The 25,108-nt window shown below is 39.2% G+C and overlaps 2 protein-coding genes across 2 annotated transcripts; one reads left to right on the plus strand and one right to left on the minus strand.

Annotated features, from left to right (window-relative positions):
• Positions 1-1,394: 1,394 nt before the first annotated feature.
• LOC146453595 (uncharacterized) lies at positions 1,395-13,195 on the minus strand. Its single transcript, XM_085096466.1, has 6 exons — positions 12,939-13,195; positions 12,703-12,819; positions 8,956-9,389; positions 8,445-8,570; positions 6,342-6,502; positions 1,395-5,733 (listed from the first exon to the last, which is right to left on the minus strand). The coding sequence occupies exons 1-6, from the start codon at positions 13,044-13,046 to the stop codon at positions 4,694-4,696; spliced, it is 1,986 nt and encodes a 661-aa protein (XP_084952592.1). The 5' UTR covers positions 13,047-13,195; the 3' UTR covers positions 1,395-4,693.
• Positions 13,196-15,356: 2,161 nt separating this feature from the next.
• Positions 15,357-24,770, plus strand: LOC146453596 (cathepsin B-like). The gene is made up of 9 exons (XM_085096471.1): positions 15,357-15,707; positions 16,829-16,944; positions 17,741-17,856; positions 18,359-18,388; positions 19,303-19,466; positions 20,214-20,366; positions 21,239-21,326; positions 22,380-22,420; positions 24,545-24,770. The coding sequence occupies exons 1-9, from the start codon at positions 15,482-15,484 to the stop codon at positions 24,622-24,624; spliced, it is 1,014 nt and encodes a 337-aa protein (XP_084952597.1). The 5' UTR covers positions 15,357-15,481; the 3' UTR covers positions 24,625-24,770.
• The last annotated feature ends 338 nt before the right edge of the window (positions 24,771-25,108 follow it).

The raw sequence follows: 25,108 nt of genomic DNA on the forward strand, positions 1-25,108 counted from the left end.
TTTTTCAGCTTGTAAAGAAGTGCTTTGAAGGGCGTTGCCTTCAATATTTTGACGGCTATTTTACTTTTAACAACAAGATTCACACGCGCGCAATTAGACAAAGTGATCTGTTTCATCCACCTGCCGTAAGAACAGAAGTCGCCAAGGGATCCTTTCACTGTCATGGATGCATAGTTTTTAATAATTAATCTAAATAGCTTTTTTTATTAACTTGTTTTATAGTTCATTACTTTTATTAAGGGAACCTCAACTAAGACACCAAATTGACGGTGAATTGTCGGAAATAGTGTCTAAATTCTAAATTTTAGTTTAAATAGCAGAAGCGACATTCAAGTGTGCTAAAAATTAGATATGATTATCGCCTGTTTTCGATTTTAAATCTCCCAGGCGCCGCCATTTTGATTTCATGACGTCATACGGCTGCCGCTATTGTCAATAAGCAGAAGTTCCTTTGTGTGAAACAATAGAGCAACCCTAGAGAGGATCAAGGGGTACCCTTTGATCCTCTCTTGGGCAACCTTATTACATTATGAAATCCAAGATGGCGGCGCCCGGGAAATTTAAAATGAAAATTAGGCAATGATCAAATTCTGTTTTGTCCAACCTGTGTCCAACACAGAAATATTATTTCCGAGATTTCCAACGAAATTTGAAATTAGATTGTATTTTCAACAATTTAACGTTAATTTATTTCATGAGAGGAGGTTTCCTTTAACACATTGTATATAGTTTTTATAGTATATTGTAAATACTTTTTCTTAGCAGTATATCCACATTGTTATTACATGATGTACTCTTTATAGTATATCTACATTGTAATTAGTGTATTTAGTGCTCAGAGCTCCTATTGATAGCAAGGTGCTTTTAAGCTTCGGAAGGGACTACCCTGAGCTTTATAACTAAAATAAAGGTGTCTGTCTGATGGTCATAGCCCAGATGTCTTTAAAACTTCTGCTCGTAGCGTACTTCTTTGTTCTCACCACGTTTTGTCGCCATTTGCGTGTCTTGACCAGGTATTAGTTTCTTTAACAAAACAATTCCTGAGACGTAGAAGTGTTTTAGAAAATGTGACCATGTTTCTGTTACATAAACTGTTTTTCAGTGTCAACCTCGTTCCAGCGTGCCCTCTCGGAAGAAAGAGAGGACCCTGGGAAAGAGGTTGTCGAACTGCCGCGCACCATCCCGCGCACCGCGCACCCACGATCTGCGTGTACAACGCGCGTGTATTTACACGAGTAACCAAGACAGAACAAAACAACACAGACGGAGGCCATTTTGGCGCCGGTAACCTTTTCTCTCGATTATTTTCATCAGGAAATGTCAAGTGTACCAACTGGAAAATCTTTCAAGTATCACCGAGATTGTCATATCTGTTTGATATTCTGCGTGAAGGATTTTTCTTTATTCAAAGATGCGAGCATCTAACCCTAACAGAGTAAAATTTGTTCGTTCAACCGTCGATGAAACACTGTTTGGCGAGCGAGCCAAATCAAGGGAGCAGGGACATGTGCCAGACTTTGAGCCACCTTGGGCTGAAAATGGAAAAACGAAAGCTTCTCCTTCAAGGCCTTTGTTATTTTACTGTCCAACCTCGTCATCTCGTCCATCATCTTCACGATCCCAAGTGAGTCAAGTTTCGCCTTTGCGAACTTACAAACCTACGAAATTTTCACCCTCGTACGTAGACGACACTTTGTTCGGGAAAAGAAGGACTAAGCGCTCTGATTCGCCACCTGCGAGTGAATTTGAACCTCCATGGGCTAAAGAGAGCGACAAGAAACCAGTAAAACCGCTTTTGTTCGATTTTAACTCAAGACTTGTATTTGATAATTCGTGTGATGAAAACGACGCCGTAGCGTCTTCTCGATGTAGAACTCCTCAAAGCTCTCGCACTGCCTCACGAGCGAGTTCAAGGACGCAAAGCGTTGGGAATACAAGCAAACCACCGTGGAGATAGATGTAAAGGATGGGAATTAGCAGTTCATAGACAAGGCAAATTCATAATTTATAATTTAACCTTTAATAAGGGAACACAAATATCCACATATAAAACCTCCGCTAGGAGGACACCAGGCATTCCTGGTACATGACTGACCACCAAAGAGCTGGGATTGATAAGATTATTGTACTCTCATCACTAGTGGTGACAGCTTGACCTTTTACTGTATTCTAATCAATGAACTGCAATTTAAGTATGGTGCACAAATCTTGTAAGGAATTAAATCCAATCCTACTAGAAAATAGGCTTTTTGTCTAAGTAGTGGATTAATACCAAAGGGGACACCTCTTTGTCCCAAGGTACCCCCTCATTCATTGACGATTTCATTCCTGAGCTGCAGTTTCGCCTAGGAAGAGTGCACTCCTAATATACGGATTAGAGTCGAGATTGTATGGGAGAACGTTGATTGCCACGATAAATGGATGGATTTGGCATCCCAGAGAGCCTGGGATTGAGATCATGGAATGCACTCCCTAATCTTTGATTATTACTAGCTAGTTTAATAATATACAGCTTACTGGGTAATTTTAACTTTAAACGAAAAAGAAAAAAATTATGGACCCAAGAGGGTAGCTGGGGACAGGACATTAGGGCCCACTCAAGTCACCACCCCATCATGCAATTAAACTACAGTCAAACCTCCTGTAAGCGACCACCCAAGATGCCAAACCTAGGTGGTTGCTTCCGGGAGGTCAGACCACAAGGGGTCTAAATTTTGAATTCATTAGCATATGGTGACTGTAGAGGTTTAGTAGCAACAAAAACATTTTGTAACTTTCCAAAATTATATTGCCAAAGAATTTCAGTATTCAAGGTAATGGTTTGCCTGTGATAAATTACCTAATATGGTGAATGGGACAAGTCTATTTCGGGACACCCAGTACCTCCAATTGTGACATTCCTGTCCCCTGAACTATCCAAGAATGCACATGTTACACTAAGGCAAATTGTCCAACTCCTGACAGGGGATAGATATGAGGACTTTTGTCGCATGTGACAAGTGGCCGCTTACAGAAGGTTAAGAACACAAGAAAATTGCAAGTGTTACCTCTAAAAGTGGTCGCGGTCACCTATGAGAGGTGGTCGCTTACGAGAGGTTCCAACGATACTGATTTGACTGGGGAAACATTTTGGTATTTTGGAAAAGTGGTCACAAGGGGAGGTTCGACTGTTTCTGTAGCATGAATCAACTAGTAGTATTACTACTCCCCTCCTGGATGGGATGCTAGTCCACCATAGGTTTACCCCCAGCAGAATGTTGCCAGTGCCCATTTATACGCCTGGGTGAAGGGAGAGACCGTACTTAGTGTTGATAATTTTTCTTTTTTAAATTACAGAGTATTTGGTATCACCAATGCCCACTCTTTTTCCTAAGCACTCCCTCACCATCTTCTTGCACTTGGGATGTAAACAGGTTAATACTCTGCTACAATGAACAATGCTATGCCTTGAGGAAAGGGCCTTGTCTATAATAACTTCAGGGGGTGCGAAGTTCCTCAGCAGTTGGGCATAAGACCTATGTTAGATCATCATGAGCTTTTGTGCAAGAAGCTTTTCAACACCATACTAGACGACCCATGGCACAAAACTTAGGGCAATCCTTCCACCATTGCATGATGATTCACATTATAACCTTAGGAAACAGCACCATTTTAACACGCCACGGCTTGGCACTGATCGAACTAAGAATGCATTAATATTTGCCGTCGAGGAAATTTAACTTGAGGTTTAGTTAAATTTTAACTGGGCTGTGGTTTCTAGTTTTAGTTTAATATACACATCTTTGATGAGACATATTTACATTTTTCTATTTTTTGCTATTGTGTAATTAGGTTTAATTTTTAATATTCGTAAATAATTACGTAATTCAGCCACTATCTATCTTTCGAACAACAAAATTGTTGCCACATCACTATAATTTATGACCTCCTTATCAAAATATGCTCCTCCCTCCCCTCCAGTGCAATGTGTGGTTCCAGATAATATTCGTATCCCACCTTTCCCTCAGAAGGGCTTAAAAATTCCAGGGTAATCCCAAAAGGCCTAAACAAATATAAAAGAAAGTATGATGCAAAATTGAAATTTCAAGCGGGGTAGGGGGTCAAGTTTTGACATGCTAACAGAAAATACTGGTTGCTTGATTAGCCTGTGGCCAAGATTAAAACATACAGACTGTATGGTGATAGGGCATACTCAGTATTAGGGCCAAAACTATGGAATAAATTACCATTACATATTAGGCAATCATCATTGGTAGCTGTATTTAAAATTTGTGATTTTGCAATTTTGTGTAATTGGACTGATTGGGACAATATAGGCTGACCACATGTAACAATCTTGCGTAGAAGGAGACATGCATATGGAAAGAAAGAAAGAAATGTATTTTAATTTTAATTTAATTTTACATGTATTTTGTATGTTTGAAGATTTATTTTTAATTAACAGGGGCGTGATACAGGTTTGACTGTAATTCTCCTTTCAATTTACCCCACACCACATTAATGAAAAATGTATGCCCTGGGGGTATTACTCAAAGGTGAGTGGTCAATGTTGACAAAGTTTTAAGGCAGTAATGTCAGTACCAAACAAACTGCAGCACAGTACACAGGTACCATTTTTTTATTGTACAAAATTTGCTTCTACACTGTAAAAATACAGTAAACGGAAAGGAAATAAATGCAAAATATTTCACATTTAGACTGCCAATAAATCGCGAATGAACTGGTCCTGTGCATCAGACAGTTTTTCAAAGTCTGCCATTTTTAACTTTTTGCCATCCTTTGTGGCATCACTGTGTACAAAGTCCTTGGAGTTCTCAAGTAGGCAGTCTGGTAGCAGCTCTTCAAGCTTATTAGCCAGTTCCGTTGAGTGACACAAGTCATGGGGTGAGATTTGTTGCCTTGCATTCTCTGGTAACAAGCCAGGTTTAGCTTGACACAAAGAAAGAACATTGGATTCACATAATTTGGTGATATCGCAACTAAAATTGCCGTCAACCATGTTAATGACTGATTTATCAATGTCTCGCTTGTCATCAGCATGAACAACATGAGGATCTTCTAAACAATCCGAAACTGCAGTCCCGATGCTGGATTGACTTACACAAAGGCTACCGCAGGAACTAACAGAGGGTGGACTTGAATAGCCACTGTCGCTTTGTAGATCATCAGCATTAATCTTCTTGGTCTGCTCTTTGATATCTTGCCAAGTTAAGAATGGCTGTGATAAAGAGGGACTTGCAAGTGGCGCTGTACTCTTGTCTGGATCTGCCTTTACACAAATCGGTGAAGTAGGGCAACTGTAGCTAACAAGTCTCTTTTTTCTTGGAATATATGGCTCAAACTTTCCGACCCCAAGCTTATGATGTTGTGAGCCAAGCGACAATGTTCTACTTCTTAGTGGGGGTAATGACAAAGGGGAACTCAAAGGTTGCGTAAGAAGTGCTTTGTCGACATCTGTGGTTGGTGCAACTTTTAAGTTTGAGTCAATATTCAACAGTGGCATTGATGAGTTACTAGTAACTGGAGAGCAATTCACTTTCGTGTTTTTGACAAGCTTTTCCTGAATGTCCCCTGTGGTAGTTTTCTCTGCTGCCTGCACCATTGGAGATGAAGCAACGGAACATACTTTCTCCCAAACTGCAATGTGTATTTCTGATGGAGGTATCGCTGGGAGTGAACCACTCCACCTACATAGTGGTGATTTCAAGTCATCAATTTCCATCCATCTTTTTCCTGTTGAGAAGAATACCTTGTAAACAAAATCATTACAACTAGGTATGACCATAGAGTCTCAAACTCATTAATAATTCATCTCGAGAAAACAAAAAAAAAGTACTACTGCAATATGTGTTCCTAATTACCAAAAAGTTTGCCAACTGGCACAGTAAAGTACAGCTCAGTAGCTTTCATTATATTTTGAATGATTACACTTTAGGATTTCATCCACAGAGTCAAAAGTTAGAATCACCTTGTACAGCATAATAAACAGCACCACAGGAAAGTACCGCTCAGTAGCTTTCATTTAAATAGTCGCACTTTATGATTTCACCCAGACCCAAAAGTTAAGCCGCCTTGTACAACACAACAAACAGCAACACAGAAAAGTACTGCTCAGTAGATTTCATTTGAATGGTCACACTTTAGAATATCACCCACAGACTCGAAAGTTAGAACCACCTTGTACAGCATAATAAACAGCACCACAGGAAAGTACTACTCAATAGCTTTCATTTGAATGGATTTCACCCACAGCACTGCACAGAATATCAAGATTTCAAAGGATGGATGGTATACTGTACCAGTAAAAACATCTAAAACCATTCCAATAACACTTGTTCTACCTTCAGGTTCCTTTGTCCAACATATGAAGTGATCTGGGTTTCGTTTGTATTGGATAAACTGCGTCATAATATATTGGCCATTTTCCCCTTCAAGTCTGAGGTCCTGAAATGACTCCATTTTCAAGCCTTGTTCAAAGTGTAGAAAGACACACCCAGGCATTCTGTGGAAAACAAAAGAAAATAAAACAACTTTGAACTTATACTGTTGCACAGTGTGTATTATACATACATGTATGTGTAAGCTTTCAAGTTTCTCTGTGCAGACATTGCAAATGTGATGGGCAAGACAGTGCTCAAGGACACAGCCCAAGATAGGCATTCAGGGATTTCATTACATTTTGAACAGTTGGGCAAGAGGTTCGTACACCTTGGCAGACAGGATAGTTTACCTGGCAGGGGTTTCATTAAGTTTTGAAGTAGGGGGGCACCTATAGGAGAGTAGCTGGGCAGAAAATTACACTTGAAGAGAATTTCTTTATGTTCAGTTTGAAAGTACGCAGGTACTGACTCTTGCGTACCCTGGCACTGGTACCTGGGTCCCTCCTTCTAATGAGAACCCTGACTTGGGTGTGGTCATCTATTGGAAAAGTTGGTTGGGGGGTTAAATGTAGCTGGGTGAAGTTGTGTTTCCAGCAATTGATTTGCCGGGTGCCTGGGCATCTACAGACTGCACAATGTAATTAAGAAAAAAGATTGGTGGAATGGGACTGAACTTCTACTTCACTGTCCAGCACTTTTATTCTCCATTCCAGAAACTGTGAGAAAACTGGTACAAGTAAGAGATTGTGGCGTCATTTGGGTTGATGGATGGACATCGCGCCAACAATACCATGGTCCCTTCCTTGTACTAGTTTCCTGTAATTTCTGGAATGGGAAATTGACAAAGGTACTCAATAGCCCCACTCTATGGATCCACTCTATGTTTTCAAGTAGAGATTCTCTCAACATGCCCAATAAGAACTAAGGGTGACACATCAGGAGATTTTGTGAGTTCATTTATGGAATGATTTATGAATGGTTGACATAAAAGAAATTCACCCAAATTTTTACAGTTCAAATGTCTTACAGAGAATCAGTGTCCCAGCACAAACCTGGACCAAACTAGAGAAACACCAGAAAGTGCACGTTATTCATTAGCAGTTACAGGATTGTGAATACCATGGAAACAATTACATGTAGTATGACTGGCTAAAGGCCATTGAAGAAAATTAAAATATTATTGCACTGTAGCAACATGATTCTAAGATCACATTATCTGGCTCATGATGCAATAATTATTACTACAGCCCCATCCACACTACAGTAATCTGTTATACTTTTTAAAAGTGTCCTTTTTCATCTTGGCAAAAACAAAGCAAAATATTTTCATTCACACTAAAATGCTCGGAAACAATGAAAACGACTGGGACTGGGATTGTGCATGCATTAACATCACAAGACCATCCGCCATCTTGGAGAGATGCTACGATTTGGACTGGAACCGATAGCATGTGACGCTTTTTACATCACCATTTTCACCTGTCCACACTAGAAACAAAGCATTTTTAAAACAATGCTTTTTCAAAAGTCTTGGCTTTCATTGGCGTTTTCAGACATTTTAGTGTGGACGATAGGAAAAGACACATCAAAAAGTATGCGTTTTCAAACGAAAACGCATTAATGTGGAAGGGCCTAAAAATCACAGGGCAGCTTACCTGTGAAAACATAAACTACAGAGAAAGGTTTCCTAAGTTTCCACAAATTACCCCTTTTAAGACAAATAAGCTAAAAAATGAGAAATGCAACAATGAAACTGTAAGAAAAGAACAACCAGTTACTGCTGTTGCAAGTTTGGTAGCAGACAAAACAGTTTTCCGTCAAGTGTTGTAAAAGCAAAACAAAACTAATTACTCCGACCCATCACAACAGACACAAATAGTGCAATGAATCAACCAGAATTTAAAGCAAAAATACATGTAACCAGCATCAAGAGTTCAACCCTAATGCATGCAAGCATGTCATGATTGGTTCTGCTCATTAATGGTTGAGAAATGGCATGAGTTTCGAAACAGGAATGTGGCTTATTTGCAAGTACAGCTCAATGGCTGCTGGCCCTGCACTTACCTCTCATAGACTAGTTTACTCCTTTGGTTGGGGGCGTCACATCTGTAACACGGCCGCAAAAATGTGGGATCCTTCCAGCTGAAGCCTTCTGCCACATTTGGAAATGTTACTAAGTGCTTTCTTCTCCTGGGAGAAAAAGTTATGAACAATACATGTGCATGAGAAAAACACTGACACTAGAGAGTGCTTTATACTATATAGAAATAAAAACAAAATTTGTTTTATCTAACTATAATTATTTTACATGTTTCCTCAGAGTTATAAGAACATGTAGTCAAACTAAGAGTAAGAGAAAAAGGAGCAACCCTGCCATTATTAGCGAAGACCGTGAGGAACATGTACATGTACAGTAAGATTAAAACTTGAAATGCATTTTATAATAACTTCCATTCTAAATTACCATCTACACTTACATGATTGTATTTCAACCAGTAGCTTCAATATTCAGGATCATATTTTATTTTTAGGTGTAGTTTTTTTTTTAATTATTCAGACCAAGTCTGGGCCTTACTTGTCAACTTGGTGATACCCACAGGCAGAACAAGTGAATTCCCATTGATACACTTGTAGTGTCTTCTCTGATAACACAGTATTTTCCCGCAGAAGAAGAGGCAGTGCAGTGACTGGACTGTCGTTAACTCCATGCTTGCACTTCATTTGCGGCTGGAGATATCTCCAGGCTTTCTCCCTAGCATCTGTCAGACCTTTCTCTGCCTGTTCCCTGTTCGCTGAAGAGGCATGTAGCTCCTGTGCTGTGCTGAATGATCTGACAATTGCTCTTAACAACGAGTCTACATTCAGAGCAAGAGAAAGAGCGCTTGTGGACAGAGTAACATTGTGAACCACTAAAGACAAAACAGAATGCAGCCAACAGAGTGAATCAACATTTTGCCACTGCAGGTAGCTTTCCACACATCTGGTTTCTGTAACACCATTCTCAGGTTCCTGAAAGAAGCAACAATATTAATGATAAAATGCATCCATGTTGCACCCCAGGTGAATAAAACATTGTGTTTTTTCCTCTAAACTAACTGTATATAACAGCATTTCAAAAAGCCAACCCCACACCACCAAAGTGTTCACATATGACTATTATAGTGTCTTAGCAAAATTAAACTAAGTACAATGCAGCCCAAAATATTAACACTCTTGATCCACGGTAACATCTGGAAAATACAGTACTGTATGCCCTGCACTATTATTGTCTACATTCAGCTCCTCTCTGGTGAGGAAAATTAGTTCTATAGCAATTACTTTTTGTGCAAAAGGCTTCAACATAAAGGAAATGCCTTCTGCTGTTGGTAACAAAAAAATTAATGAAAAACATTTGAACAACCTTGAAAAAAGCATTTACCAGAAGTAAACAAAAGAATTGATCAGTTGAAGATTGGTTCCTATTTCTGACGGTCATTTGAGTAATAAGCTTATTCCTTGTCTCTCACCTTTTGCTCAAAATCTACATGTAAATTATACAGAACTCAGCTTCTTTCATGAAAACCATTCTCTCTGCCAAAACAGATCTTATCTGAACAATTTGGATTTCAAGACAAAAGGTCTCGTCTCTGGAGAGATTTAAAGCAAGTCTGAACAAGATAAATAATTATTAATGAGTGGTGCTTGTCTGTTCACCATTACGAATGTTCCTACAGCTGTACCACAAAAATTACTGAACACCATGCCAAGCATGCTGCAAATAGTACAGTCATGTACAGTGCAGGCCAGAATTAAGCGAACTATGCAGATGCGTTTTATATGCAGCAAAAACACGAATGAAATTTTGCAAAATTGAAGTTTCCTATTTTACCCTAAGCCTTTAACCAACGGAATTGCCTTGGATCTTTAAAGTCAACTGAACGATTACATTTTGCCACCGGAGATAGTAAATGCTTGAGGTAGAATGAGGGAAAGTTCACAGTAAGTCAGCAAATCTCAACCGAAGCGCGCGAGAGGAGCGAAGTCTGTTGAAAATCATTTGGTGGATTGACTGATTTTATTCCGGGTCGTAATTTATTTATTTACTCTATATGATTTACCCACAAATACTGTATTATTCTCGAACTACCCAAATCATCATTGCAGCAAGGAATAAATAAGAATAGCGTTTAGAAATATAACCAAACAAGTTAAATCCTTTCACGGTCTACGTACGCAGAGCTCGTTTCGCAAAGTACAGATCTTTAAATTTAGAAACTCTGCATTCCCGGCGTTTTATTCCTCTTTTAGCTTGTCACACACAGAAGTCTGAGTAGTCTTGATATCTTAAATTCTACAGATTTTATTCATCATTTAGTTTCGTTTCGCAAAATACAGTAAGCCTCACGGCAAGTTTTTTTTTTAAAGTTCTTCCATGCGCTCAACAACATGAAGTAATTCTTGCGCTGAGCCGGTTCTACAAGAAAGTCAACAAGTGTAGTCATACTTTGTCAAACCCTTCTGAAAGGCTTAAAATTCCCAGGCAATTCAAAAGATCAAAAATACGAAAACAATGAGCTAGCTCATACATACTAATGCGTCTGACTAGACGCGCATCTGCAGATTTTTAGACGCGTATATGCGTCCGCAGCAGACGCGTTTTACGCGTATGTTTTGGTTTGCTTAATTCTGGCCTGCACTGTACGTATAATGTCCAAAAAGCACATCAATGTAAAATGGCGACTAGCTACAAAAACAACTTTTCTAAGCATTTTAATGAGATTTCTTGTTGGGTGGCCTTGAACGCTACAAACAATGCAGTAAATGGCAATTTACCCCCTTATCAGCATTAGATCCACAGTGACAATGGTGATCTTCAAAATCACTTTCATTTTAATTTAAGTTTTCGTTTTCACTGAGTCACCCTATTACACAGTTCATAAAATTGACCATCTGCTTTCTACTCTGTCAAAACAAACACTACAGGGAAGGGCTGAAATTAACTTTTTATGATTAGAAGGATGTGTGCCTCCATTTTAGTAGAATTTGTTGCAAAATAAAAATTGGTCAGTCTACATGTATAGCCTCAGTAAAAATGAGTGGAGTAAATAAATTATCTAAATTTTTATTATTATCCGGTCAAACTTGTAACATGTGCATATATGTAGGCTTTAAGGCTTTGTGACTTTAACATCTAAATTACTCTACTCATAAACAACATCTTTGAACAGCTTTCAGTGTAAAAGAGGCTTACGGTAAAATGGTAGTAACGTTGCATACACGTACATGTAGAAGATAATTTTATAACCTCGGTTTACTTGGAATTATTTACCAAAAGACTAAGAGCTTAAAGAGTTCTATGCACATTGAACATTTTCAATATTATTAGCATCAGCCTCTGCGCGTGCACTGTTTGCATGTGACTCCAATTTATTTCCAGAAACATTGCCTCGTTTTCTTTTCCCTCTTCAGCAGTCATTTGGGAGAAAACATCTCCAGATAAGAGCATGCACATCCACAACCAACTTTCATGAATCAAAGCAGGCCAAGGTGATATGTGTAGAAGACAAAACAGTTTTACTGGCATAGTCTTATACGCTGACTATACTGTGACACTGAATAAAAACAGCAAGCCACTTTTATACTTGGTCTTGTAAAAAGTTCTGACACATAGATACAGCTAAGGTGGTCAGGAGTTGAGGGATATTCTCCAATTGCTTTTCCAAATGTTCTAATTTTGCTCTGAGGGCTATAAAAGTACCAGCGAAAGCCATGTTGGGAGCATCAATTATTTTCCCTCCCCTGCAGGCTGTTAATTAAGTTTCAGAAAATTTTAATTTTAGCATACATGTACAGCACCAGCACCTCTTTTGAGCTTGCAGAAAACATTCCTGGTATCACAAAGCATATACAATGTTGTACCCTGGTTTTAATGATTTAACCACAGGAAAGAAAATTCTTGTAAAGCTTGGCTAATTTTCCACTTTCTCAGACTTATCAAGGAAGCTGAAAAACAGGAGCCCGGTAGCCTGGGGTACCCAAGAAAATGCTCTGGGGGCCTCAATTTTTGTAGCAGCACGTAACACTTCACATGTTGGGCTTCTAACTTCTTCTGCTTTTGGCCTTGTAGGCACCTTGAATTTTTTCTTAGGCAACAGCCTTGGAATTTAACAGAAACAAAAACCCGAATGAATAACAAAATGCAACTTGCAAGGGGGCCATATTGGAGATGGCATTTTCGCAGAAGTTTTCAGCTGTTTTGCAGATGCCAGTTGCTGTTCAACGCATCCAAGCACAAGACTTCTTCTAAAAACATAATAAAGCCAAACTGCAATATATATCTTACCTCTGCTTCTCTCTGTTTTTGCTTCTTTCTGCGTTTTCGCTTTAAAGTTGATATCTCGGAAGCTTGACGCCGAACAATTAATTTGGCATTGTCAGTAATTCCTAATGGATACACACACTGCAAAACGACAACAAGACCAAAATTAAACTACAGAATCAAACTACAGATACATAAGAGCACGTACAATTAAGCAGCAAACCTAGAAAGTTCACAAATCTAACAGAAGATGAGCTGACCTCCTTGTTTTCACATAACAAGATGGCTTCTTCCAAATTTAACTGGAACAAAATAAGCTGCTTTTTCAGGCCGTTTGCCTCGCAGAGGCCACACAAATTTTCCGCCATCTGCAAGAAGAGCTAACTAATGTAGTTAAGCTTCTAAAAACTGCCCTAGTTTCGGATAATTTAGTACATCATTCTTGTTTTCAAGGCTATGATCGATAAGCACATGTCCTGTCCGCCATCAAAACGTTCGGTGTCGTTCTGGGATCAATGCGCATGACATCAAACTACCGCTGAGATAATGAATGTGGGCAATTTTTTGCTAGAAGCCTGGTAACTAGTGGAGAAAACGTGAAAATACAAAGGCTGGCACTTTGGCTGGCACTACGGCAAAGGGCAGATTTATTAGTGGCCAATATTTCGACTAATAGAATTAGTCTTCCTCAGGGCCAGAGCTATACTGTGCCAGCCTTGCATTCAGTTTTGTATTTCCACGTCCAAGTGACGCCTGACACGAGGTCTTTCACAAGAGAGATCCGGCAAAATTACCAGCAAGTTTAATTCCTGCGTTGTGTGATCTTGTGTGGACCTCTGCATTCAAAAAGTTTTTCTAGTGGAGAGAAGCCTTACCTTAGCGACAGCCGGTGATCTAGCTAGAGCTGATTAGAAAAAAAAATAAACCTTTCATGGGCGGCAATGGGGGTTGCCTAAATAGATTTGTAAAATGTTCTTTTTGGTGCCGAATAAAAATTGTTTTTGCTTGTGTAGTTGTCAGAGGTGTTGTGTTGATATGGTAAACTGGCCCCCAATGAAGAGATACAGAGGCTGTATTAGTCGGGGAGCAGCCACCAGTGTGGACTACCTTTGATTCCCGGTCTCGGCGTCATATGTGGGTTGAGTTTGCTGTTGGTTTTTATCCGGTTTTCCCTCTCCCCATAAAACAACAAAGCAACATTTCCAAATTCCAATTCGATCTGGAATCTGAGGGTCACAGGTTTGTCAGTGGTAACAGACTGGTCACCCCCATTATATGATAAGAGCATTACTGGGGACGCTTTCAAATATATTGGCACAATTCCAGAAGAACTGTAATTTTTTTTTTTCTTTTCTAACTTTTTTCATTTCTTCAAGGAAATACGTTCGGGTCTCACAGAGACAGTTGCGTGAAAGCGTTGATTGGCTTTGTACGATAAGTGGTCTTGAACATATTTAGGGGATTCCCACATATATAAAAATGACAGGGATGATCATCGGAAATTTTGAAAAGAACCCGTAGAAGGTACCAGAATTTTCAGAATTTTGTGGGTGTGGTCCAGATAAAGAGGTATCGGTAACATTCTAAAACAATACACTGACTGACAGTTGAGCGACATTTACTTGCCCTTATATTTTTCTGCTCAATACCCTCAGGAAGTGGTCAAACTATTGTACTCGAACAGGACCCACCGAACCCCCCCCCCCACCACCCCCACCCCAATCTCAAAAAAACAGTGTCTTTATTGCATAGCAACCCCTCTATCCAGCAGTAATAAATGACGATAAGATTCAGTCCTCGCTTTTCTTGCTTATCTAGCCATGTTGACTCTTGCTAGCCGAATATTTCTGTGTTAACTCAAATTTTAAAGCCAATCTGTCCACGGTTGCCGCATTCTGTTGATTCTTGGTTTGGTCTCTATCCCCAGGGGGGGTACTCGGGTATATTAGTGACGGGGACGTGCGAAGACCTTTTTTGGGTTTGAAATTCTCGGCTTGGGACTTTTTTTGGGTTTGAAATTTTCTGGTGGACTTTTTTTGCCCTTAAGATTTTGGCGAGGACTTTTTTTGGGGTTGATGAAAATTATGCCCTACCATTCTTGATTTTACGCTAAACGATTTCACTAACAAGTTTAAATCATGCAAATAAAATGACAAGACAAAGACAACTCTCGTTAAGTTATAGTGGTTTATTTGTTAACGATCAATGAATAAAGTCGGACGAATGAAATATCTCGCATTCTCTTGGTGTTTTGTACTTTTATTGTTTTTGATGCTCAAAAAATTTGGACTTTATTTGGGTTACGTTTTTGGCTGCTGGACTTTTTTTTGGTTTTCCTTAGCGTGACGGGACTTTTTTTGGGTTTCAAAATTTGGCCCCCCGTCACTAATATACCCGAGTACCCCCCCGTGGGTTTGAGTCAATAAAATTTTGTCGGTGATGTTCATGAGATAGGTGGTGTCTTCGATAACTCCCCTATCCCACTCTGACGGAAGTCATTTTAGATTTAACAAATTATTTTAGCACCCTAAGGGTTCCCAACTACGAATGTTTAGCCCTGAAAGGTAAGACGACCCAGTCACTTTTATGTGAGATTCCCCCCTCCCCCCCACCCCAGCCCCGGCACCCCCTCCCCGGTTCTCGGGCTTGAGCAATGCTGACACACGAGCCTCAAATAGACCTCGTGACTTCCATATGGTGAAAATTCGAAAGTCTTGTGACCTCCAGTTTTGCATCATATCAGTTCTGTACCTGTTCCTCTCATCACGGAACTTTGTTCGCAGCTCAAAGGTCTTCGCAAGCCATGGCGGTATTGTTCGTTTCGTTAATTCTTCTTTTTGCGTCCTGTCAAGCTAAATACCTGCACGAGCCCCTCACGAGAGAGGCCATTGACTACATCAACAAATTCACCTCTTGGAAAGCGGACCCTGATTACGCCGGCTATGATGTCGAACACTTCAAGAAGTTGTGCGGGGTTGCATTAGATGGAAATATCCCTCCACGACCGGCAAAACTAGGGCTGTTAAAAGGTTTGTTCTTGAGTTCACTTTCTTGGGTAAGAGTAGACAAAGTTGTTTGTCGCATTCGCAAATTAAGACGCAGTTTGAAAAGCTGTAGCCTCGCTCTACTGAATCTTTAACATTTTTTAATACGCTTGAGCTCAATCGCTTATCGAGCTTCTTCGTTTCTCGCGACAGCCAAGCCTTGTGGTTCTGGTTTCACGTTTGAGCTTATCTTGTTGTCTCATTATGGTTTCTTATAGAGATTTGCAGTGCTCAAATATGACAAACTCTTATTTGTTTTTTGTTTTTGGCCGGGAAAGGTACTTCTTGACTTGTCTCATAAATGCTCAGTAAACGGTGCTTACGATTTTTTTCTGGCCTATTAATATAATATTGTAAAGATTTCTCGAACATTTATTCTGCTTTTCAGTGCGAAACCCTCTACGTTTAAATTTGCGTGCATTTTCAGTTCATTTCATGCAGACTCATGGTCACGTGATTGGCATGAAGCCTTTGGCTCTGGGGTTAGGGTAGCTGCAATCATTGCCAAAACTCTTGGGAAGATTGCTAAGTTTTGCCTTGCCTTTACTCCCCCCCCCCCCCCCCCCTCAATCATTGTTGAGTTTGTAAAACTTTATGCATCATTCTTGGTGAGGAATTCAACACTGAATAGGGGGATTGGGAAAACGAAAAACAAAAGTGTAATTAAATTTAACTAATAAAAATTACTGTACTGGGCTTGTTTTCTAACCTTCCCAACAGAAAGGGCACCCTTGTAATTTTGGGTAGGGTTGTGTGACCTGCCTCGTAAGACCCCTATCCTTTTTCCAGACCAGAACATGATTTCTCTTACCCATTTTCAGACCAAATTATTTACTTTTCTCTAACCATTTTCAGACATGAGCAGTCCTCAGTGGATAAGCATTTTCACACCAAAGCAAACAGAGAAACCATATGGTGGGGCCCACATGCCTACATATATATGGCTTGTAACTTGGGAGTCCATACTCTTTCTATGGGAGCTATCCTCTAAGTGGATGGTCACTAGATCAGTGTTTTGAACTGCTCCTTCCCTTGTGTTCTTGAATTATCAAGAAAATGACTGCAGCAGTCTTGAATATTTTCTTTTGTTGATAAAAAATGTTTAGAGAAGACAGAGTATGAAGCTGTTCAGCTTCCTGATACTTTTGATGCTAGAGAGGAATGGCCACACTGCGAATCAACCAGCGAAATTAGAGACCAAGGCTCATGTGGAAGTTGCTGGGTCAGTAGTTTATTTCCTTGTTAGTCTATTTTATTGTTTTATGTATATTTTCATTAATTGACTTTTGGCTATCATTCTAAACTACAGTATCCAAAAGTGATCTTTCAAATGAAACTTTCCCATGTATTTGCCTGTACTGATATATTTTGCTGTTGTGCTGAATTTTTCCTTGATAGTATTTTACAAAATTAATTTAAAAAATAAGATTTTTTCTAGACCACTTTTTGTGTAAAAGAGGGTTAATGATGATGATATTGCTACAGAACTAAAACACGAATTGATGTTTGTATGTTCTGAGACTTGAGTACCCAGTCCAAGAAATTATACTACATATATACCTAATATGTGCAATGTTAAATGTTCTCAGAAGTTTTCGTACTAATGGTAGTTTGGGTTTAATATGTTACAAGTCACATGCAATTTTTTATAGAATCGATTCTCTTTATTAACCCTTAAAGCCCTAACAGTGATCAGGATCAAATTTCTCTTTGTAATATAAATGCTTATAATTTCAACCCCTGAGGTCATGAGAATAAAGGATATAATTATCCAAGGTGAATTATCTTGATATTTTAATAACTTCTCCGTGGTACTTTTAGAAGGAAAGTATGGGGACAAGATAGGAGAATTTGTTCTTTGATATTAGGGGTTAAAGGGTTAAAGAAGCACAGGTTAATTGTCCCTGTGGTCTGATCTCCCATAAGTGACTATACAGCTGAGGTTCAAATTTATGTAAATTATGTAAATTATGTAAATTAATTATCTATACTGTGTTGACTGAGTAACAATTTAACAGGCTTTTGGGGCTGTTGAGGCTATGACAGACAGAATTTGCATCAGTTCTGGTGGCAAACTGACTCCTCATATCTCTGCCGAGGATTTGCTTTCTTGCTGCAGCATGTGTGGAATGGGGTAAGTAGAAAATGGCAGCCATTAGTCATGAGTTCACCTGAAGGATCTAGTAGCCATCTTGCACTTTTCAGCGATGATATCAATAATTATAGGAACATTTTAGAGAGACATGCATACCCAGGATAGAGTAGTATCACAGCTCGACGCCGCTCATCAGGAGGTGATTAATCATAGAAACAAACAAGGCCTGGATATGGCCCACGAACTGGAAGCTTAACCTGGTTAAAATCTGTAGTATGGAGTGGCAAGGGCGTATTGCTAGGCTAGTGTTGTTCTCCTAATAGATGAGATTGCTTGTCCTTAATGTTCAGGATACCAAGTGACTATGAGTATACAATAGTCAAAAACAGCCAGGCAAAATGCTTGAACTCTAACCTAAACTAGTGCCCTGGATATAATGATAATCATCCTCAAATAGCTTGTTACATGACTTGTTAAATATAGCTAAGTTGTTCCATGGTGGATCCCATTTACTTACTTTAAATTGTTTCTTGTTTGCAAGGTGTAACGGAGGATTCCCAGAAGCAGCCTGGTAAGTAAAAAAGAATTGACGTTTTGAAATAAATGTGATGGTATATTTTAAGCTAAAGAAATCATGAGAGTTGTGTATTATTCAGTGAGTGATGCAGGCATACCAATCCTACAATGTTAATGACCTTAATCTTTTGATTAATAGTTTGGATGCTTTACCACTGAGCTACTGCAGTAGACTAGTGGGAGCTTAAAGGCCATTAAACTGTCTACCCTTGTTGGGAGAACTCAGAGTTTCTTAGTCCGAGTTTACCAGTGTCACTCACTGAATAATACAGTATACATGTACATTGCTCATTTATTAACCAGGCTTAAAATACACCATCACATTTTCATTGCACATATGTAGTACGCAGGAACCCAGTATGCCATGTGAGCCTAGTTTAATGGTCTCAGCTCCCACAATTGGCCTCAAGTATTTGTATTTTGTTCAAAATTTCAGCCGGTGATAGAATCTCTGAGACAAAAGAAACCAAATAATTTATTCCTTCATAAAGAGTTTTTGAAACAATAAAATGACCTTTACCAAAAAGGAAACTCTTTTATTTTCAAACCTTGTGGTGAGATGAGAATAAAATTCCTTGGCTTTTTACTGACTAAAACGTAGAATTTAGAACTCTCCCGTTTGGATACGAAATTCCCAGACTTTTATGTGATCTTGAAAACAATCTGTTTCCCCCTAATTCTTTCTCCTATCCTTGGCAACGCTGCATAATGTAACAAATCGATTAGAAAACATCCCAGCTGGTATAGAAGGCTGATCATGAGCATTCCAAGACTTCTGGGAATTCAGCTGTTTTGAAGATATTAAGTGGTACACACCCAAAGGCATTTTTATTCATGGTGAGGATCTGGTGATTTCTGTCATATTTGTGGAACTCAGTCTAAACTGATAATTTTTTTTTTTTTTTGCAGGAACTATTGGGACAGGGATGGTCTAGTTACAGGCGGACAATATAATTCAAACCAGGGCTGCCAGCCTTACAAAATTCCAGCTTGCGACCACCATGTGAAAGGCCACCTTAAGCCTTGTGGATCCATACTTCCAACACCCTCATGCGAAAAAAAATGTGAAGCAGGCAAGTTACCACGACCCACCCAAAAGGAATTTAAAAGAAAAAAAAAACCCATGCCAAGCCCCAGAATTGACATGTACTGTACATTCTCCTTGTTGAATTTGTTGGGAGGATGTAATATTTGAAGGGGTGCGTGGAACAAGGCCCTAAGTGACTTTTGATGTAAGGACAAATTCTCGTTTTGTTTCACAAGTGAATACAAGGTAATTTGGATGGAGGATGTAGCAATTTATCAGAAGTCACTTCAGGCTTTTTTCCACGCACCCCTTCATTTTACATTTCAACACAAATAATTTCTTTTGGCAATTATCATGAAAATTCAAACCATTTGGATATGTATGAAATCTGAAAATGGATTTGTCATCATCATCTGCATTTAGGTTTGAGGAAACTTTATTTTTAACGATAATTCAAAAAATAAAATAAATAATGTTAACAGGTAAAAAAAAAGTAATTTCAGAAAATGCTTGAGTGTGGGCCTACAAGAATATAAATGAAATATTCATTTAACCCTTAAAGTGCTTATAACAGTGATCAGTGTCAAATTTCTCCTTGCAATATCAATGCTTATATTCAACCCCTGAGGTCATGAGAATTAAGGGTATGATCACCCAAGGAGAATTGTCTTGATATTTTAATAACTTCTCCCCAGTATTTTGTAAAAAAAAGTATGGGGACAAGATAGGAGAATTTGTTCTCTGATATCAGGGGTTAAAGGGTTAACGTACCAGTTGTTACTTTTCTCAATAGGATACAATGTATCGTACAGCGATGACAAGAAGTATGGCAAGACTGGCTACCATGTGGCCAGTAGTGTTGAGAAGATTGCAACTGAGATCATGACAAATGGTCCTGTGGAAGGTGCCTTTACTGTCTATGCTGACTTCCCAAGCTACAAGAGTGGTAAGTGCGACAGGAAAATTACCTTTAAGCCTTGACTTAAATTTACATACCTCCTGGAAGTAATTCCTGGAAAGACCTGGACTGAGTTGTTTGAAAGACATTTACACTAACCCAGGGTTAATACATGTGTGTGTACTAGGCCTCCTCTTCCAAGGAGGGGGAGGGGGAACTCCCATATAGAAGTGGTAGGGGAGATCGTACCATAATTCTGTTTTGTGGTGGGTAAGGAGAGACTCCCATATAAAAGTTACAGGGGTGATCGCACCATAATTCTGTTTTGTGGTGTGGTGGCGGGTGGGAGGGACTCCCATATAGAAGTGACAGGGGTGATCGTACCATTTTCTGTTTTGCAGGGGTGGTCTCAACAAGTTTTTACCCCTTAGAAGTACTAAATCAGTTGACTGATTTTACTTCTTCTCATATTTTTTGGCTCAATACCCTAAAAGGTACCACCATACCTCTAATGAAAGTCATTTTAGATTTTAGCACCCTAAGGGGTACCAAATCACAAATTTTAACCCCACTTCCATGTAAAAGTGACGGTGGTGGTCTTACCATAATTCTGTTTTGTGGGCGTGGTCTAAACAAGTTTTTACCCCTTAGAGGTACTAAATCAGTTGACTGATTTTACTTCCTCTCATATTTTTGGGCTCAATATCCTAAACTGTCCCACCATACCTCTGATGAAAGTCATTTTAGATTTTAGCACCCTAAGGGGTACCAAACCACAAATTTTAACCCCTAACAGTTATGGCGTGCTTCTCTTGAAGAAGAACACAAAGTATTTCCATTGATTAATTGATGTAAAATTTAGAACATTTGAGTCAGAAAAAGTTGGCAGGTATAATAGTACATGTATTTTTTTTTTCTAGGTGTGTATCAGCACACCACTGGAGCTCCCCTGGGAGGACATGCCATTAAAATCTTGGGATGGGGGACAGAAGATGGCAAGCCATACTGGTAAGTACGTGGTAACTGAGGCAGGTTAGGTAAACAGCAGGAAGGATGGCTAATTGTAATCAAGAAAATTATGTCCATTCAAAGCAATTTTGAATTTATTTAAATATTTGCCCATTTGGGGAGCAAGTAACTTCAAGCAAGGAAAGCAAACCTTTTCTTTGGTCCACTATTTTCTCCATGTCAAGATGTAAAACGTGTTAAGAGAATATTTGGATTTCTTTGGTGTCGGCTATGTCCAGAAATGCACCTAACCCTGAATTTGGGTACTTCATATAAAACAGGCCTTTTTGTCGTTTTCATATCACTTCATGTTTGACAGAATTATGTGTGTTTTTGTTCACGAGAATTAAGGTCAGGGGACACCCTGTGATGTCTATCGTACAGTTCATGAATCTCATTAGCGTACATTTCTGGACATATCTGGGCATTGACGAACCGTTTAAGTTCAGATCCTGTAAAACACATGGCATTTTTTTTACCTGCAACTTTAAATTTGATGCCGTTGCAACTGGACAAATTATGGATGACATTCTACATATTACGTCCTCTTTTTGCAACCTTTTTTCGGAACGGCAACTGTTGCAAGTTACAGGAAATGTAAGCAGCCAACTTTCACAACGTTGTGAGGTACGTTTCAGTTGAGCTAGACTTGCCACAAGTGGACTTCTTTAAGTGGAGAAGTCGAGAAAGCGAGCGACCAATTCGCGACAGCAAAAGCAACTTAACATACAGAGTGAAAGAAAGGGAAAGGGCTTTTAGAAAGTCTACAGTTGAGACCTGTTTTGTGCAAACTCTAATGCAATGCAACGTGAGCACAGCATTGATTGCACAAAACACTTCCTTATCCTATTGTAGCAGCATTTGAGTGAGTGAACGTTTCGCAACGTTGTGAGATTCTTTGCACGTGAGACTAAGAGACAATTGCATTGTAAGTGCCCAAAAACTGTCATGTTATTGTAGTGGCATTCCAATGAATTTCCAAGGTTAGGAGGATCATGACATCTCTCGTTGTAATAAAAGTTGTGATGTTTTTGTCTCCGTCCTTTCTTACAGGCTTGTGGCAAATTCCTGGAACACTGACTGGGGAGACAAAGGTAATAAATTAATGTACCCATTGACTGAGTAGTGAGGGCAGGAAGGGGAAAACTTGTTGTATTTTGACAGGAAGCTCTGACAGCATAAATGCGGCCATTAGTTTTTGGAAGTCGTTTGAAATCGTTGAACAGAGAAAGACGCCTTGTTGGGATAGGAAAATTTGTTGTGTTTTGACTGTAAGCCGACATCATAAATGCGGCCTGCAGTTTTTGTAAGTGCGTTTGAAATCGTTGAACAGAGAAAGACGCCTTGTTGTGAAGACATTTTAACACCTCGAAGGAAATTAACCTAGTCCAGGCCCTCTCAAAAATTTAAAACGTTTCTCCTTAAGTAAATTTAAGACCTGGATTGATTGGGAATTCGTGGGTTTCGAAAGAGCTTTGCAGCGTTGTCGGAGAAGAAACTTTGTATAAATTCACTTGCTCAAGGACATTTGTAAAGTTTAAAAGACTCCACAAAAGGGCCATTCTTGGCAAAGCGGGTAATATTTCTTCGCAACGCAACATAATGAGTACAAAGGAGTAAACCGCGAATTCATGCCATGTCAGCCGTTATTTATACAGAAAAACTTCCGTGGGAGTTTGGGAGGAGGAGGAGGCAGCGTGATACAAAGATAAAGCACATGTCAGCGCCGCTGGTCAATTGTGTGTCGAAAGCAATTTCGCGTTTGCTTTGTTTTTGCATTACGATGTTCTGTGATTGGTGAACAGAACAGGCAGCGTGATACAAAGATAAAGCACATGTCAGCGCCGCTGGTCAATTGTGTGTCGAAAGCAATTTCGCGTTTGCTTTGTTTTTGCATTACGATGTTCTGTGATTGGTGAACAGAACTCGCGCCACTTTCTCAACCAATGGAAAACCAAAACCAATCGTGTTTTCGCCGCACGCGTTTTTCCAGCGCTTGGCGCCAGTTACATGTATTTGCTTCAAATTCTGATTGGCTCGTTGTGTTGTCTACAGCTGTTGCGATTGGCCAGAGTAATTACTTCGGTTTTGATTTCACGACACTCAATTGGAAACCACTCTTAAATGCACCTCGGCAAACTTTACAATGTTGTGACGCAATTTATTTAAAAAATTTTGCTGGGAAATCGCGCGGAATATCGCCTGATACTTAGCCGACGAGGCCGTAGGCCGAGTTGGCTAAAATCAGGGGATATTCGCAAAGATTTAGCAGGATAATTGTTTTTATTACGCATGAAAAACTGACATCAATTTGTTAGTCTTATGATCACAAAAAGCGAACAAATTTGGTTCGAGCGCAAACACGAGTAGGGAAGTGTAAATGCGAGGCCTCCAAACTTGAATTTCATCGTCTTAATTCTGAGAATTACCGGCCAACGGACAATTTTTATTCTAATTACTCTCGGCAAATTTATTACATATAGATATTCTTAGCAAAACGTTTAAATGTTTAATGTTTCATGTTAATGTATATATATGATTAATACCCTGACCACTCTTGTAATTTAGCTGTTAAGCTACAAAAAGAGTAATTAAACTGATTATTATTACTATTATTGTTATTATATTATTTTACTCCGTAAAACATCGAAGTATTGACATTTCGACACCAATAGATCTTTTGTTTCCGTTGACAGTTTTCTCAAGGTACTCTGCTGGAACGCAGTTTATTTCAGCTCCGGTGATTTCAGTTTCGCACCGATTCCCGCCCAAACCTGAAGAAACATCCTTCCCTTTCTGCTTTCTGCTCCAGCGCCGCATTTAACTTGTTTTGTTCTACGTCGAGTATTTTCCACGATTTTCTCATTCAAAAGTTAAAAGATTGAATTCTTGCCACAGAAAGAACGCAGCCCTTAAAAGTTTGCGAAAACTTTTTTGATTGTCAGCTCTCGCACTTTTTAATCTGTTGAAAATAAATTGGCCAATGAGGGCGCGAAAAATATTGGCAGTTATTTAAAAGGTAGCCGTTTCCATAGTGACAGTAATAGTAACATTATTTAAAGTCGAAAAACGTAGAGAGTGGTCGCCCAGTCTCCCAAGCCAGACGCTCATGTTAAAAAACGCTCGACTAAGAACTATCACATCTTGATCTATACAACAATTACATTAAAATAATTCAAAATCGTTAAAATATAACAGCTTAATTCTTTTCTTCCAAGGTTTCTTCAAGATTCTCCGAGGCAATGATGAGTGTGGTATCGAATCAGGCGTTGTAGCTGGCCTTCCCAAGATAGAGTGAGATACAAAGATGAACACGTTTAAGTCGTCATGCCAAACGACACGATTGCTTCATTTGTTTTATAACTGTTATTCCTTTAAATTTAAAGTAGCAAGGTTTATTCTGTAGCTGTAAGCTTTTCAATAAAAACGCAACATTATTATTAAGTTTCTTGTTTATTTCTTGTAAAGGTCCGTTTAAACGGTTTCAACATTTGCTTCAACATGCGTTCAACACGTTGTTGAACCAAATGTTGGGGGCGTTTGAACAGGTCGCTCAACATTTGTTGAAAGCGTAAATAATGTTGAAAGCTCCAGTGTTGAAAGAGTGTTGAATCAAATTTAAATCGGTTTAAACTTTCATTCGACATCCATATAAGATTTCCTTTGTTCTCGAAAATGTTGAATAGTGTTAAAACCGTTTGAAGTAATAGGGGGCTTCACACTAGAGCTTGTAAGTATAATCTAAGTGCGCTTGAAACCTACTTTGAGTGTGAAGGGGTAAA

Source organism: Pavona decussata, unplaced genomic scaffold (assembly GCF_977016875.1).
Source record: "Pavona decussata unplaced genomic scaffold, jaPavDecu1.1 SCAFFOLD_329, whole genome shotgun sequence".
In the NCBI taxonomy this organism is placed as follows: Eukaryota; Metazoa; Cnidaria; class Anthozoa; order Scleractinia; family Agariciidae; genus Pavona; species Pavona decussata.

Excerpts from the sequence above, each read along its gene's own strand:
- LOC146453595 (XM_085096466.1), bottom strand. The coding sequence starts at position 13,046 with ATGGCGGAAAATTTGTGTGGCCTCTGCGAGGCAAACGGCCTGAAAAAG. Across the intron at positions 8,571-8,955 it reads GGGTATCACCAAGTTGACAA|GAGAAGAAAGCACTTAGTAA; the intron begins GTAAGGCCCAGA and ends TTTTTCTCCCAG. Across the intron at positions 5,734-6,341 it reads TTGGACAAAGGAACCTGAAG|GAAAAAGATGGATGGAAATT; the intron begins GTAGAACAAGTG and ends TCTTCTCAACAG.
- LOC146453596 (XM_085096471.1), top strand. The coding sequence starts at position 15,482 with ATGGCGGTATTGTTCGTTTCGTTAATTCTTCTTTTTGCGTCCTGTCAA. Across the intron at positions 19,467-20,213 it reads CGAAAAAAAATGTGAAGCAG|GATACAATGTATCGTACAGC; the intron begins GCAAGTTACCAC and ends TTTTCTCAATAG. Across the intron at positions 22,421-24,544 it reads CACTGACTGGGGAGACAAAG|GTTTCTTCAAGATTCTCCGA; the intron begins GTAATAAATTAA and ends TTTTCTTCCAAG.